The sequence below is a fragment of the Bos mutus genome, chromosome 6 (assembly GCF_027580195.1).
Source record: "Bos mutus isolate GX-2022 chromosome 6, NWIPB_WYAK_1.1, whole genome shotgun sequence".
Lineage (NCBI taxonomy): Eukaryota > Metazoa > Chordata > Mammalia > Artiodactyla > Bovidae > Bos > Bos mutus.
Window position 1 is genome coordinate 11,981,381 of NC_091622.1, and position 17,820 is coordinate 11,999,200.

The window sequence follows — 17,820 nt, forward strand, 5'->3', positions numbered from 1 at the left end:
CCGTGAGCAGCCTGGTGGGCAGTGATCAGCAATCAGGCTTCTCTTTTTGACCCAGATTATAGCAGGCTGAGAGGTAGAACAGTACTGGGCTCTGCAGTGGGAACTATAGCAGTGCTCTTCAGGTACTTAGGACAGAGGGATTACGCATGGCCAATTTTTGTCTTCTTCACCGGACATTCTTACCCATTTAATACATAGCAGATAGGTGTGCACATTTTGTACAAATCCATCAGAAATACAGTATTAACTCAAGCCTCTGTTAACACCTTATAATTGAAGTGCAATATGAAAGTGCACTATCTTGAGATTTCTTTAATATGCAAGTCATCTCATGACAATAGCTTTTCTTCTTTTCTTTTTAATATTCCTATTACTTGAAGAGATACATGAATGATCTCTGATTAGCTTTGCATAAGTATTAGAAGGTGGAATAGCAGAAAAATAAGGCAAAAAGAGAGAAAATGAAGAAAGTTGGAATCACTTATTTAGATATATAAACCAATAATACTGATGCAGAATTGAAAGAGGGAAGATTTTTTTAATACCAGACACATGAATTGATGACTGACTATTCCAAGAAGTGACTATGTACAACCAGATAATCTCAAGTTATTCTTCAAAAAAAACGAAGAATATTTCCAGATATCACTCAGTTTAACAGTGTCTGTAACTTCTCACATATATATTTGTATTTTAAAAATGAGCATGAACTGATATTAAAAGAACTATCCATTTGTCTATTTCATTAAACATCTCTGAAATTCTGTTCTTTCATGCAAAAGAATTCTTCGCTCTGTTATTTTGATGTCATGTGATCAGTGTAGCTGGTGACCATATAGTTTGTGGTTATTGGTCATTTCTCCTCACTTTTACCATCTTCCCAGACTGTAATTCTTTGACCAGCCAGAAGCTCCTTTGCATAATGTGAGTTTGTAACTTGATCTGAACTCTTAGAAGACACTGTGATTTCCTCTAGTCAGCCCTGGATGTTACTAACCTGATCCTATAGATATTGAAGCTAATCTAAAGTCAAGTTTAGATTAGCTTCAGGAAATCAGATGGGAATTTGAGAATAAGGATGGAGATCATGGTCAACAGAGTTGATATGCTCTGACTTTCAAGGATTGATCTTGTGTTCCAATGGGTTTTTGTGTGTACAAATAGAATAGTTTTAAAATTAACATGGATGGCATTCCCCATTGAATTTTCATGTAATAATTATATCTACTTTTCTCAATAAGTCCTTTATTGTAGTTCCTTTGTCTTAAGTATTAGTGATGAATTGCTTTTAAATACAATATAAGTTAATTGTTGTTGTTTAGTCCCTAAGACATGTCCAACTCTTTTGCGACCCTGTAAACTATAGCCTGCAAGGCTCCTCTGTCCATGGGATTTCCCAGGCAAGAATACTGGGGTGGGTTGCCATTTCCTTCTCCAGGGGATCTTCCTGACAAAGGGATCAAACCCACATCTCCTGCATTAACAGGCAGATTCTTTACCACTGAAGCACCAACGAAGCCCTAAATGTTAATTAATGCTAAGTTTACAAAGATTTTCTTGTCACTTCAGAAAAAAATTTGAAGTTTTATTAAAATAAATTCTGAGAGACTTCCCCTGGCAGTCCAGTGGTTAAGATTCTGTGCTTCTAATGTAGCAAGTACTGGTTTGATCCCTGGACAGGGAACTAAGATCCTGCAGGTTACACAATAAGCAGCCAAAAAAATTTTTTTTAATTTCTGGTTTTAAAGTTATTTTACTTTTGAGTACTGAATAGTGGCTTATTTTGCATTTATTAATGAGGCATATTGCTCAGAATATTGTCAAAATACATAACTCAAGCAACTTTAGAAATTTATGTGTCCAATATCTAAAATTAGAATAAACTATAGTTTGTGTCTGATCAGTTTGTTTGCCTTTGACAGCTAAATCAAATCTCCAAATGTTTTATACCCAAATTTTAAAAGTTTCTTGTTAAGACAAGTGGAAAAAAATCAATTTATGAATGGTATATGACTATTGACTTTGACAATAATAACAAAAGAAATATCTGTATATCTTTATGTGCTTTCCCTTTTTATTTAATTTAAAATAAAATAAACTATATATACATGGATTCATATTTCAAAGAAATAGAGGGCATGTATTTTTCAAATCCATACAACCTAAATTAATATTTTTATCCTGAGGCAGTTTTTAAAATAATGCTGTTTTCACAAGTGCTGGGGAAGATGCAGAGTAATTGGATCACTTATACATTGTTGGTGGGAATGTAAAAGGGTCCAGCACTCTGGGAAACAGTTTGGTAGTTTCTTCAGAAATCAAACATGCAACTGTCATATAAACCAACTATTAAAATTATAATCCTGGGCATTTATCCCATAGAACTGAAGACTTAGGGTCACACAAAACATACACACAAAATTTCACAACAGTTATTGACAGAAAAACAAAAACTTAAGAGGGAAAAAAAAAAGCCCAGATGTCCTTCTATGGTTGACTAACTATGGCACATCCATATAATGAGCAGTAAAAAGGGATGAGCTGTGGATGGACACAGCAACCAGAAAGTGAAAGCAGCTCAGTCATGTCCGACTCTTTCTGACCCCGTGGGCTATACAATCCATGGAGTTCTCCAGGCCAGAATACTGGAGTAGGTAGCCTTTCCCTTCTCCAGGGATCTTCGCAACCCAGAGATCAAACCCACGTCTCCCGCATTGCAGGCGCATTCATTACCAGCTGAGCCACAAGGGAAGCTCAAGAATACTGGAGTGGGTAGCCTATCCCTTCTCCAGCGAATCTTCCAGAAACAAGAATCGAACCGGGGGACAACAACCAGAGAATTATGCCTAATGAAAATGAGAGTCCCATAAAATTACATACATTATTTCACTTTTATTTCATTCCTGAAATGATTAAACGGTACAAATGGGAAAGAGATTAGTAATTGGCTGGGATTAGGAGGGCCTGAAGAGAGCAACAGGAGTGATCCTTAGAGTTGTTTCTGTATCCTGACTGGATCCATGTCAACATCCTGGCTGTGATGTTGTACTGCTGCTAAGTCACTTCAGTCGTGTCCGACTCTGTGCGACCCCATAGACGGTAGCCCACCAGGCTGCCCCGTCCCTGGGAATCTCCAGGCAAGAACACTGGAGTGGGTTGCCATTTCCTTCTCCAATGCATGAAAGTGAAAGGTGAAAGAGAAGTCACCCAGTCGCGTCCGACTCCCAGCGATCCCAGGGACTGCAGCCCACCTGGCTCCTCCATCCATGGGATTTTCCAGGCAAGAGTACTGGAGTGGGGTGCCATTGCCTTCTCCGGTTATGTTGTACTATAGTTTTGCAAAACGTTACCTTTGGTACATAGGAACGAAAGCTAACATAATTTACATAGCAAATTGTCTAAAAGTAAAATTTAATTACAAAATTTTAAAATGGTGTTTTATTAAATGTATTACTCATGTTATAAGAAAGATTAAGAAAAACAAAACATTTATGCAGATTTGCCTTCAGTTTTCTAGAAATGTTGCTTTTATTTTGCATTTGGTTTTGGGTGGTTCTTTGTTTTGTATTTGTGAAGTTGGCTGTCTAGAAATGACAGGCTTTGTCACAAGAGCCAAGAGTAATGGTTGAGCTGAAATTTCTATCTAGAGTAGTGCCATTTGACTGTTATAATTCTGAGACTAATAGATATGTTTTTAAATTAACAAATGAACTAAATATTGGCATTCCTGTTTTTGAGAGGGGCTTCCCTGTTAGCTCAGTTGGTTAAGAATCCTCCTGCAATGCAGGAGACCTGGGTTTGATCCCTGGTTTTGGAAGATCCCCTGGAGAATGAAAAGGCTACCCACTCCAGTATTCTGGCCTGGATAATTCCATGGACTATACAATTGGACAGAGTCACAGAGTTGGACACGGCTGAGCAACTTTGACTTCAAACTTTTACTTTTTTGAGAAGACTTGGTGTCTTGCATGACCGAACTTAGCTAATGCTTGCTCTAGTCATGAAATATATGTAATTAACTGCCAGTGAGACTATAAAAAGTACCTGACTTACAAGCTGTCATTTTTGCACCCCAGTATGTGAGACAAATCTACAACCTCAATCCTCGCAACAGAGAAAACTAAAAATGCAGAGCTCCCCTCATTTATAACCAGGACTGTTGCTCAGAACTCACAAACAGGGACTATGAGGATGCAATACAGTCTGTTCTGTATGAGTGACTCTTTTAGTAGTATGATAACTTTGCCCTACTGTGTTTAGTTTTAGGGATTTATAATATCATTCAAGAGAGAGAGGAAAAGTATTAGGGTTTGGGTCAGCTAAATTTGGAAACATTTTAGCCTCAGAAGCACCTTTTCCACCCTTATAGGTCGCCTACTTAATGCCTTAGAATTTAACTGTCTATCCTGGATAACTATTACACTTGCTTCTACCTTTGAGCAAACTTCCCAAAGGTCCCCAGGTGGCTCAGTGGTAAAGAATGCACCTGCCAGCGCAGGAGGCACAGGTTCAGTCCCTGGCTCAGGAGGATCCCCTGGAGAAGGAAATGACAGCCCACTCCAGTGTTCTTGCCCGGACTAAATGCACACACACACTCTCTCTGTCAAGGAAAAAGGACTGCTGAAAGAATGATGATAACCTTTTTTCTCAAGTGCTTTTCTCACTAACTTCTTTAAAATGTCTTTCTAGAGGCATCTTGGGGCTGACTGTAACTAGGTTAGCTGTGTGCACCCGTACGGGCCGGTTGTGGCGATAGCATAGAGCAGTCATAGCAAGAACCGGGGCAGCCTGCCTCCTCGTGCGGCAGCTGCGGCGCTCTCACGGCTGGCTCTGCAGTCTGGGTTGCCAGCTGTGGTGAACAGAGCATCCCATAATTCCTCTGGTGTGAAAAGGAATTGGGTTATTTATGTAAGCTTTTGTAAAAGTAAATACGATTTTCAACCCATAAGCAACTATTAAACAGGAAAAAAGGATAAAAGAATGGATACTTTTGACCGACAGAGAAGGCTTGAGAGAAAGAGAGATGTCTGACTATGCAAAACACCATCTCCAGGCTCTCAAACATATCAATAACAGGAGACTAATAGTTGAAGAGCTAGAAGTTTTAAATGGAAGCAAACCCTTCCTCAGAGCAATTGTACACGTATGGCACATCCATGTGAAGACTGTATGACATAGTTTGGTTAATAAATGAAAATTGTAATTTCATTTAGTTATGTGTTTTTAGTTGTTTATTTTTAAAAGGCAGTGGAAGGAAGGAAGGAAAATCATGGGGAAGGTATAAAGAAAATGTGTATTTATCCCATGTAAAGATAATGCTAGTTTTTTTTCCTGCTGTATCAATAGCAGAATTCATTCACAATTAATCTCACCTGGTCAAATGGCTGGTTAGAAATAGTAGAGATCATTTTAGAGTTGTGTAATGCAAAATGATTGAACTTCATCACATGGTTTATTTTTAACCATTATCATATGCTTCCTGACAAAATGCTTTGGTGAAACTTGTTTTGACCCCACATAATGTAAGTTTGATGATCAGGCTTGAGCAACTCTTGACTTGTTCAAAAAGTGATTCATTTCCAAATGATAATTATATCCAGGTATTGTATTAATATGGTAGTGGTAATCTAAGAAATTTTATTCCAGATATAACCAGAAATTAGTACTGCTTCTCCACTTGTACCTGAAATTTCTACCTCTGTAGCCATACCATTATTTCAATGTACACGTGGAACTCTGCTCAATGTTATATGACAGCCTGAATGGGAGGGAATTTGGGGGAGAATGGATACATGTATGTGTATGGCTGACTCCCTTTGCTGTTTACCTGAAACTCTCACAACATTGTTAAAACTGGGCATACCCCAATACAAAATAAAAAAGTTTTTAAAAATTAAATATAAAAAGCCCACAGATTGTGTTATAGCCACTCAATGAGGTATCTGTGCAACTATGTCATATAAGAAAATCAGTGAGTTATCACCCATGGTGTGGCTTTCCTTACTGTGCTGAATGACTATGAGCAGAAGACTCATCATTGAGCCGAACTTTTGATTTTCTTTGGCAGAATAAACTTAAGCAAAGGTAGCAGGAAAATTAAAAACAAATGCCTGAGATGTAAGCACACAGCAGTCTTCATCTTTGTCACTCCAAATTTATGGATGAAGCTTGTGATTTCTGATATTGCCAAATTGAAAGATACTTGTCACACAATTAAAGTTACAAGAGAATTGCACATTACTCATTTTGTTTCAGACATATATAGGTATACTGAGCTTTGATGATTTTGTTTTAGATATTTATAGGTATACTGAGCTTTGATGAAAATGTTTATCCAAAAAGAGGGAAGAATGCCTAACATGTGACATAGTAAATGCTCAAAACTGATTTTATGAAAGACCATCTACTATTTGCCAAGTCTGTGTGGGATGCAAAGACTTCTAAAATATGGTTCCTGTTTGGTAGTGTTGTTGAGAAAGAAATTCTGCGTACTAAAGAAAGGACAGATATTCGAGTTTGTTAATAAAAATAAAATAGGCTGCATCCTTAAATTCGAAGGTGACACTATGAGAAACAAGGTAAGAGGGACGCTTCAGCATGTTTACATTCCATGTGCTCAAGAGACAAGCAGGGGAGCTGAGCTGCGCTGAAGCGGCTACACGCCCAGGTGCCTGTCATATGGGCCCCCTCCTCACGTTCGTGATAATAGAAAATCCACGTTTTACAAATGATAACCCAGAATTATGGGGGAATAAATGCCTCTCTTTCTCTACTTTGGAGAAGTTTCTGGAGAGGAATTCAGAATAGACTTTAATAGTGGGCCAAGGATGATATCTTAAGGGGATGAAATTGGATTATAAAGAATGGACATTCTACTAAGCCTGTGGGCTTGGGAGTTTCATGAGTACCACAGACTCCCTTTGTGGATTACTATAGCTTGTGTGACAGTGTGTGTCCTAGTGAAACCACATTTTCCATATGGTGGTCATCACTGCACCAGGATCATACTAAGGACAAGTCACAGTATTAATAGATGTCATGATTCTTTTGTGGTGACTTTTGAAAAGCATTGTGTCCTATGAGTTGGTTGCTTTTCCTGGCCTCTGTTGCTCCCAGTGAAAGCCAAGCTACCCTAAGTGATTATATAAATAGGAAGAATTTACCATCTATGGGGGTGGGTTGGGGGAGTCAGGGGGCTTATTTGAAATAAATAGAAGGAAGAACAGTACGGGAGTTTTACATGTGTGGTTATCTTATAGTAAACGATGAGCACATTTAAATTCAAAAGAGAGAAACTTTGGTTTCTCTCTGTTTAGCTCTCTGAAAACTTTAAAGTATTAATTTGAGGAACTAGTAGATTATCTTATTAAAAGTTCTAGCTGTACATTTTTAAAACTTTAAACTTTTCCTTTCGTATTAGAGTCTAGGCGGTTACCAACGTTGTGGCAGTTTCAGGTGAACAGCGAAGGGACTCGGCCATACATGTACATGCATCCATTCTCCCCCATCTAGCTTTACATTTTTGACTGATGACTTGTTAAATGGATTTTGGTGACTTGACTTTAGAAGTAGCGTAATAAAAAAAAACTGTTTTGACAGGTTAGCTGGGGAGTGCTATATAGAAATTCCCCAGAAAAAAAGGGTGAGCAGAGGCAAGGAGACCACTCGCTAGTCTCCTGAAGACCTGAACTAGGATGATAGCAAAGGGAATGGCAAGGGAGAGGCTCTCAGAGGTCGAATGGCCCAAAGCCTGGTAACTTTGAACATACGGAGATATAGCAATTATTAATGTTTAATTTTCACATGGCAGTATGCAAATTATTTTACCTTTATTTAATATTCTCAACCTTTCTGTAAAGTGTAGGTATTGTTATCTTTGCAAGTTAATTAATTTGCTTAAGATCACACAGTTAATAATTATCAGAATCAGAACTTAAACCTAGGATCTGTGTGAACCCAAGCCCTGCTAATAAAGGATTCTGACTCATCAGAGGCTAAAATAGTGTTGCTCACGTTTTAATGTAGGAGACAGATGCCTATTCAATGCCTGGCTTAAAGTTGATTGTTGGCATACATATAACACAAACTGTCTTCTCTTTTTCCTTTTTTGTTCCGTTTTAGTGCGACTTCATGACAGCATATCAGAAGAGGGCTTCCACTACTTGGTGTTCGATTTGTAAGTACAGCATCCTTTGTGTTTGGCGTGTTTTTTGCTATTTATTTGAAGATTTTGAGTTAAAGATCATTTTTTCTCCAAGTAGGAGTCCAAATTAATGACCTGATAATATTTTCAAATGTAATTCTTTTGAAAAAAGGTGAATACTCAGCATCGTTTATTTAAAATTTAAGTTAATCTTCCTAAGGGAAATAGTTAAGAGGGTTTCCTTTGGGATTGTTCATTGTGATCTCATAAGTAGTTCTCAGTTTACAATGTACAATGTAAACTGAGTGAACAATGATGCACCTCAGTGTACATAAGTATAATTTTCCATTGAATTTGTAAAAGTATTTGTAACTATCTTACATAAAAAGAAGACTCAAGAACCCTTGAGGTGTGTTATTTCAGGGGTTCTACAACATCATCAAACTCCCATCTTTTACCCCAGCTCACTGTCTTTGTTCTCAGACTGGCATGGTTCAACTTACTACATGCAGACATGGTAACCTAAACTGGAAGATATTGTACCGTATTTTTTTTTAAGAATGAACAATTCATCTAGTAAACCTTCCATTTTTCACCTCATGGGCCAGGACTAGGTCACATGCCTGCCCCTCACCAGTCACTGGCAAGAAGAATGGAAACACCAAAATTTACTTACACTAAGAATTAGAGACCAAGGTTCTATTAATAAGAATAAAGGGAAAACCATGCTCTTGGGGAGCACTCCATAGCATCCTACCTGGCTGAATGGGATATAGTGAGACAGGCCACACACAATACTTCTTGGGGTTAAATAAGAATATACTTTCTGAAAATCAAATTGATACTCCAAATCAAAAATGTCCGTATTGTATAACTTAGTAATTTTGGTTCTTGGAACAATGTCCATGGAAACTTGTTACTCTAAATTCAGATAAAGCTTGAAAGATGTTTATTGCATTGTTCTTTATAGGAGGCTGGGAAGAGGGGGAAGAAAACCAACTTAAGGATCCAATAATGGAGAATCAGTTTTCTTAATTATAGTGCATTCATATGATGAACTACTCTCGAGCATTTATTGGGATATTTGGGGAATAGATAAGAAAAAAATATCATTTCATCTAAAATGTGTCTAATGACAGGTTAATACTAGGTTTGGTTAGTTCAGTCCTCCAATGATGTCTTTAAGAAACCAAGTTCATTCCATCTTTCAGTCTGTTCCTTGTAGTTTGTGGGTTTATCCTCACTCTCAGATACCTCTTACATTCTCACATTTGGTGCCTCATTTCAGCTACCATGGTGACTTGCGAAGACAGGGGAAAAAAGGGAATATTAATCCCATTCATATATTTTTATTTATAGGGAAAACCTTTCCCAGCAGTCCCTCAGAAGATATCTGATAGTGCATTATTGTTTAGAATTGCTTCTGATGCACATATCTGAACCAAGTAGTATTAAAGGGGATAGAATAATAGCAATTGGCATTGACCAACCATAAGTTCAGTCCATAGCAGGAAGGGAAGTCTTGCTTATTGGGGATAGGAACCCAGACATGTCTGCTGTTACTATGAAATGTGTTGCAATTATTCTTCAATGTTTAAAGTTTAAGAGGAGAGTTATCAACAATTCTCATCAAAATCCTTTTCCAGTAAGTGAGATTAATAAACTAGTTAAACACAGTCCAGTAAGTAGCATCAAGCTTTAGAGACAATTGGAAAACAATAGTTAAAAGTATAGATGTTCAGTGAGTAAAAAGAGATTATAACAGATATAAATAATCCTCTATTTGTGGTGGTATTCTAGGGAGAAGAAAAGTAGCTTTAGAAAAATGCACATTTAAAACATAGTTAAGAAAAGTATAATCTTAAAGATATCGATGAAATACTTATGGAAAAAACTGGAAGTTACTTTGCCAATCAGTTCCAAGATAAAATAACTACTTAAATTCCTAAAGATGGAATGTTCTCTGTGTTTGTCCTTTTGATGATGGTTTTGGCAGTGTGGTACTTGTGCATACTTCCTGTGGAATGTCAGCTATTCAGAATCTAATGGGAAGTTCTATTTTTATAGGTGTGTTGAGGCTTCTTCTAGTGGAATACTTCTCCTTTTCTAAAAAGCAGAACAGAAAGGGCCATGAGTTCTTAGTTTTTTTTTGCTATTATTTACATTTTTTATTCAAGTATCTGTCCTTAGTTTCCAACTACAAAGTATTAATAGTCAGTTTTGCAAATAGACTCAGGAATCAGTGCGAAAGGCCTTCATGAAAGTGAAGATATCTTCACAGCAAATACTGAACTGCTTTATTTTTTTAGAATCATATTCCTCAAGGTCTGTCCCTAGCTGGTTTTTAGGCACACCTCAGCAACTCCGGGTGGCAAGAGATGTGGGTTTATCTGAAATCTAAGGGAAGGTAAGACAGTGAAGTAATGGAGCTAGAATTCTAGTCCTCAGGGAGGGGCCTAAAGGCAGAGCCATCGGCCTTAGGAAATAGAGCAGATCCAGTCCATTTCTAGGACTGATGGCTAATAAGGCTTTGACAAGGGCAGTCATTTGAATATGACTTATATATTTCAGGAACTGCATGTCAGAAGAGATCTGTATTGTGTGTTTGGTGGGTGAATATACACAATGAAGTATAGAAACATCACACTCTTAGGTAAATATTTTAAGAGAATAATTAAATTAAGGCTTACTGGAAAGCCTGCTGACCCAGAATGGAAAGATTTAAGTTTCAGGCTCAGAGCTACCTGGGGCTAAACATTTTACATTCTTTTCTCTAAGCTTCATTTTTCTCAAATAGAATGAGGCCATGGGACCAGATGAAAAACTTGTTAGACGTTTAAGTTCTTTTCTGTTCTATGAAGCCAGAATGCTTTTTGCATCCATTTGAGATTTCTGGTAGAATTAATGGAACTCCTGATGCCATTTTTAAATATTAGAAAATTTCTTATGAGTCCTAACTATTGGAGAAAAATGATATCATTGTGTCTTTGAAAAGAACAATTTTTTCCCCTAGCGAACACACATCTTCGTACGTGAAGTACTTTTTTCCCTGTTTTAAAGCATTTGTGTTTTTGTCCCCAGATAAGAAATTCTATTTATTAAATATGTGATAGATGCCTGCTAAGAGCAAGATACTTTGTCTAATGCTTTAGAGAGGAAGAAAGCAGTGTTTTTGAGCATTTTAAAATAAATGCCTCATTTAGATAAATTCAAAAAGAAATACTCTGAGAGATGCTGTGCCTCGTCCTCCTGCCCCATTTTATCATATATGTACTCGTCCGAAGTCCTGGTCAAATTGCATGTTTTGTGGTTGTTAGGAAAACATGTATATTTTTAATTTTTACAAATTTCAAATTACAGTGCTAAAAATTTTCAAAGTACACCCCGTATAGTGGGGAGCCGAAGGAACACTCGGTATGTAGTCACTCTGCACGAGGCTCTGCAGATGAGCTGGTTGGAGGGAAGGCAGATGACCACTTTTTGCCTTCGAGAAAACATAACTAAATATTCTTGCATTTTATCACATACTAGAATATTTTGGTTATATAACCAACAGGTCAGCAGAATTTACAACACACACACAAATATAACAAGTTTCATAGTGTCTTAAAACATCTGGTATATACTCCTAGTCACTTGGTCATTTTTATGGTAATGTGGTAAAATTCTATTATGCTGATAATACTCTCCAGTATTTCACAAGGCATATGTTTTCCAATGAGTATTAATTCTTTTGGAAGGTGGAGGGCTAGTTTTAATTTTTTTTTCTGAATACCTTTTGTTTTTATTCACAGAAAATTTTATCTGCCTTAAAACCTACTAAGCATAATATTTCCTTTAATTTACATCTCTAGAACACTGTAGATAACAAACAATAGTAGCAAAATAATTTCACACTCAGACCAAAATGTGAAAGCAAACTGTGGAAGACTATTTTCTGTTGTAAAACAGTACTTGAGAACAAGTCTCTAGGTTAAAGTCCTGTCAAGAGAAAGAAAATAAATCAATAATTATAGCATAGGCTGCCTTGTGCCATGATATTGTGCCACGTACACATATTGAAGAAAAGAGTGAACGTGATGAACCCTGGTCTACTAACATCCAGGTGGACGATAGTAAGTCCCTGAAATGTATAAGGTGTTGGTAGGAATAAAGTAAAAAGGTACTGTGGACCTTCCATATCCTCAGGTTCGACATCCCAAAATTCAACCAATCTTAGGTCAAAAAAGCAAAACTTGAATTTATTGCAGCTGGCAACTATAAGTATTTGCATTTTATTAGGTATTATAAGTAATCAAGAGATGGTTTAAAGTATAATGGAGAATATATGTATAGTATGGCACTTCCCAGGTGGCGCTCTTGGTACAGAATCCACCTGCCAATGCAGGAGACATAAGAGACAGGGGTACACAGGAGACACAGGTTCGCTCTCTGGGTCGGGAAGATCCCCTGGAGTAGGAAACGGCACCCTACTCCAGTGCTCTTGCCTGGAAAATTCCATGGATAGAGGAGCCTGGCAGGCTACAGTCCATGGGCCGCAAAGAATCAGATGTGACTGAGCACATGCATATAGTATAAGGTCATTCTGTATCATTTTATGGGGGACTTCTCTGGTGGCTCAGATGGTGAAGAATCTGCCTGCAATTCAGGAGACCTGGGTTTGATCCCTGTGTTGGGAAGATCTCCTGGAGAAGGGCATGACAACCCACTCCAGTATTCTTGTCTGGGAAATTTCCATGGACAGAGGAGCCTGGCAGGCTACAGTCCATGTGGTTGCAGAGTTGGACATGACTGAGCAACTAGCACAAAGCAAAGTAGGATACCATTTTATGTAAGAGACTTGAGCATGCTCAGATTTTAGTATCTGCTGGGAATTCCCACAGATCTTGAGGGATGACTGTAAAATCTGTCTGAAAATATTTTTTAGAACAAAGTTGAGTCTGTGGAATTTTGCTTTTAGTTGGGAGTTTATATGTAAGAAACAGTCAGTCAACTTAAAATGGAGGGTATTTTAATGTCAAAGAAACTCTGGATGCTGTAAGTTATTGTATTTTTTATTTGTTTTCAAAAACAGAGTTGTGTTTAAATCAAAACATATTGGCTATTATTAAAATGAAATTTAATGTCCATTCCAGCAGAAAGCTATAATTCTAGAACTGTAGAAGTTCAGTGATGGGAAAATACAGGTTTCACAAGGTTATACTAAATAATTTCAGTGTTCTATTTCTTGGAGAATTAATAAAATGGTAATGATTCTGTTCCAGGCATACCCTGCTTTATTACTTTGCTTTATTGTGCTTCAAAGAAAGTGCGTTTTTTACAAATTGAAGATTTATGTAGCCCTGCATCCAGCAAGTTTATCAGTCTCATTTTTTTCAAACAACATTTGTTTACTTTATATATCTGTGCCACATTTTGATAATTCTCACAGTGTTTCAAAACCCTCCACCAGCAAAAGAATTATGTCTTGATGAAGGCTCAGGTTAGCATTTTTAAGCAATAAAGTATTTTTTAATTAAGGTGTGTTCTTTCTTTTAGGACATAATGCTATTGGACACCTAAAAGACTACAGAATAATACAAACATAACTTTTACATGCACTAGGAAACCAAAAAACTCATGTGACTTGCTTTACTGTGATATTCGCATTATTGTGGTGGTCTGAAACAGAGCCTGCAGTATTTCAGGGGGTATGCCTGTGCATTTTTTAGGAAAAAACAAAAAACATTTTAAATGACTGACATCCTGTACTTTGAATAGAAAGGGGTAGAGACACTCATATGCTTTTGATTCCTTTCTGAATAAAAGGCTAAAAACTAACACTCAACTTTTCTCATGTATTATGGTGCTGCTCCAAGGTGGCAAACTCAACCCTTTCACCACACATTCTTTAATGTTAACAGACACCGAGTTTGTGTGGGATAAGATGCAACCTCGTTTCATGAGTACTTTTTAGTTGACAATGTACAGGAGGAAGGAGGCTCTTCAAATGAATATCATCTGATGCTTCTTTAGAATTATTGTCAGGGATAATTGTGTTAAATTCCAAAGGACTAATCGCTGTTTGATTTGTTCACTTTAATTAATTTTCATTCTTTAATGTAAATCTGGATTTTCTTGAGACTATATCAATTCCCATATTTGTCTTTATAAAGTAGGGGAAAACATTATGCAATTTGGGACTTTTGGAAACTTTTAACTATTATACTTTTAATAAGATATCTTTTTAGAGGAGTCTTGGGTTCAAAGCAAAGATGAGCAGAAGTTTCTGAAAATTCCCAAATAGCCCTATCTCCAAACATGCATAACACTGTTGACTTCCCACACACAGTGGTGTATTTGTTGCAGTTGAGGGCTCTACAGTGACCCACCATTATTGCCCGAAGTCCGTAGTTTTCATTGGGGTTTACTCGTGGTATTGTACACTGACTGGGTTTTTTTTGGTAGTTTAATCCAGAATAATTTCATTGTCTTAAAAATCCTCTGTGCTCCAACTATTCATGTCACCCTTCTCTCTGACTAGAAACAACTAATTGTTATATTGTCTCCATAGTTTTGCCTTATCTAGAAAGTCATGGTTGGAATCATATAGCATGTAACCTTTTCAGATAGGCTTCTTCCACTTAGCTATATATATTTATGTTTCCTCCATGTTTTTTCATGTCTTGATAGTTCGTATCTTTTTAGCACTGAATAATAATTCCGGCGATGAGCTGCAGTTTGTTCATCCAACTCCCTGCTGAAGGACATCTTGGTTGTTTCTGAGTTTTGGCAGTTATGAATAAAGTTGCTGTAAACATCCATGTGCAGGTTTTTGTGTGGACTTAAGTTTTCAGCTCCTTTGGGTAAATACCAAGGAAAACAATTACTGGATTATATGGTAAGAGTATGTTTCAGTTCAGTTCAGTTGCTCAGTCGTGTCCGACTCTTTGTGACCCCATGAATCGCAGCACGCCAGGCCTCCCTGTCCATCACCAACTCCCAGAGTTCACCCAGACTCACGTCCATCGAGTCAGTGATGCCATCCAGCCATCTCATCCTCTGTCGTCCCCTTCTCCTCCTGCCCCCAATCCCTCCCAGCATCAGAGTCTTTTCCAGTGAGTCAACTCTTCGCATGAGGTGGCCAAAGTACTGGAGTTTCAGCTTTAGCATCATTCCTTCCAAAGAAATCCCAGGGCTGATCTCCTTTAGCATGGACTGGTTGGATCTCCTTGCAGTCCAAGGGACTCTCAAGAGTCTTCTCCAACACCACAGTTCAAAAGCATCAGTTCTTCAGCACTTAGCCTTCTTCACAGTCCAACTCTCACATCCATACATGACCACAGGAAAAACCATAGCCTTGACTAGACGGACCTTTGTTGGCAAAGTAATGTCTCTGCTTTTGAATATGCTATCTAGGTTGGTCATAACTTTCCTTCCAAGGAGTAAGCGTCTTTTAATTTCATGGCTGCAGTCACCATCTGCAGTGATTTTGGAGCCCCCAAAAATAAAGTCTGACACTGTTTCCACTGTTTCCCCATCTATTTGCCATGAAGTGATGGGACCAGATGCCATGATCTTCGTTTTCTGAATATTGAGCTTTAAGCCAACTTTTTCACTCTCCTCTTTCACTTTCATCAAGAGGCTTTTGAGTTCCTCTTCACTTTCTGCCATAAGGGTGGTGTCATCTGCATATCTGAGGTTATTGATATTTCTCCCGGCAACTTTGATTCCAGCTTTGTTTCTTCCAGTCCAGCGTTTCTCATGATGTGCTGTGCATATAAGTTAAATAAGCAGGGTGACAATATACAGCCTTGACGTACTCCTTTTCCTATTTGGAACCAGTCTGTTGTTCCATGTCCAGTTCTAACTGTTGCTTCCTGACCTGCATATAGGTTTCTCAAGAGGCAGGTCAGGTGGTCTGGTATTCCCATCTCTTTCAGAATTTTCCACAGTTTATTGTGATCCACACAGTCTGCCAAACTGTCTTTTAAAGTGGATGTATCAGTTTGATTGGAGAAGGAAATGGCAACCCACTCCAATATTCTTGCCTAGAGAATCCTGTGGACAGAGGAGCCTGGTGGGCTGCCGTCTATGGGGTCACACAGAGTCGGACACGACTGAAGCGACTTAGCACGCATGCATCCATTGGAGGAGGAAATGGCAACCCACTTTAGTATTCTTGTCTGGAGAATCCCAGGGACAGAGGAGCCTGGTGGGCTGCCGTCTGTGGGGTCGCACAGAGTCGGACACTACTGAAGCAACTTAGCAGCAGCAGCATTACTTTGCATTCCCATCAGCAATGAATGCAGAGTTCCTGTTGCTCCATATCCTGCTAGAACTTAAGGTTGTCAGTGTTTTGGACTTTGACCACACTGATGGATGTGTAGTGGATATCTTGTTTTAATTTGCAAATGCCTAGTGATGTGTGGTGTGGAGCATCTTTTCATATGCTTATTTTCCATCTGTATATCTTCTTTGGTGAGGTATCCTTCAGATCTTTTGCCAATTTTTAAGTCAGACTGTTCATTTTCTTATTGTTCAGTTTTAAGAATTCTTGGTATAGTTGGATAACAGTCCTTCATCAGATGTTTTTGTAAATATTTTTCCCAGTCTATAACTTGTCTTCTCATTTCTTGACAGTGTCTTCTGCAGAGCAGAATTTTAAAATTTTTAGTCAAGTTCACCTTATCAATTGTTTCTCTCATGGATCATGCCTTTGATGTTGTATCTAAAAGCCATCCCCATGTCTAAGGTCAGCCAGATAGTCTATGTTATCTTCCAGGATTTTTATAGTTCTATTTATATAGTTAGTTTTACATTTAGGTCTGTGACTCATTTTGAGTTAATTTTTGTGAAGGATGTAAGGTCTAGATTTAGGTTTTTCTTTCTTCTTTTTTTTTAATATGTGTCTGTTCCAGCATCATTTGTTCAGGAGTCTCTTTTCTCTAATGTATGGCCTTTGCTCTTTTGTCAAAGATGAGAGACTACATTTATATTTGTTCATTTCTGGGCTTTATTTTCTTGTAATCTGTGCTTATTCTTTCATTAATACCACACTTTCTTTATTCGGATATAGCTTTATTGTAAGTCTTCAAGTCGGAGGTGTGAGTGCGTCATTGTTCTCTTTAAATATTACACTGATTATGCTTGGTCTTTTGGCTCTCCACATAAACTTTAAAATCGGGTTTTTGATATCCACAAAAGGACTTGCTGGATTTTGATTGGGATTATGTTGATTAAGTTGGGAAAAACTGTCATCTTGACCTCCTACTCATCTACAAGGAATATCTCTTCATTTATTTAGTTATTTTTGTCTTTATCAGAGTTTTGTAGTTTCCTTATAAAAATCTTTTGCATATTTTATTAGACTTATATCTAAGTATTTCACTTTTAGGGAACAAAATGTAAATGGTAAAGTGTTTTTAATATAAATTTCACTTGGTCATTTCTGGCATGTAGGAAAGCTATAGATTTTTGCATGTTAACCTTTTATCCTGCTTATATTAGTTCAGGAATTTTGTTGTCAATTCTTTAGGGTTTTTCTCCATAGACAATCATGTCATCTGTGAATAAAGACCATTTTATTTCTTCCTTCCCAGTTTGTATACCGTTTGTTTCCTTTTCTTATCTGATTACATTAGCGAGGACTTCTACTCTCATGTCAGAAAGGGATGATGAAAGAGGACATCTTTGCC

The 17,820-nt window shown here is 37.6% G+C and overlaps 1 protein-coding gene across 7 annotated transcripts in view; it reads left to right on the forward strand.

Annotated features, from left to right (window-relative positions):
- Positions 1-17,820, forward strand: part of CAMK2D (calcium/calmodulin dependent protein kinase II delta) — a 307,719-nt gene that overhangs the window by 147,978 nt on the left and 141,921 nt on the right. For all 7 annotated transcript variants that reach the window (XM_070371950.1, XM_070371954.1, XM_070371952.1 and 4 more), the window contains exon 4: positions 8,122-8,176. In XM_070371950.1, the coding sequence (XP_070228051.1) occupies positions 8,122-8,176 (55 nt within the window). The remainder of the gene's footprint in view (positions 1-8,121; positions 8,177-17,820) is intronic.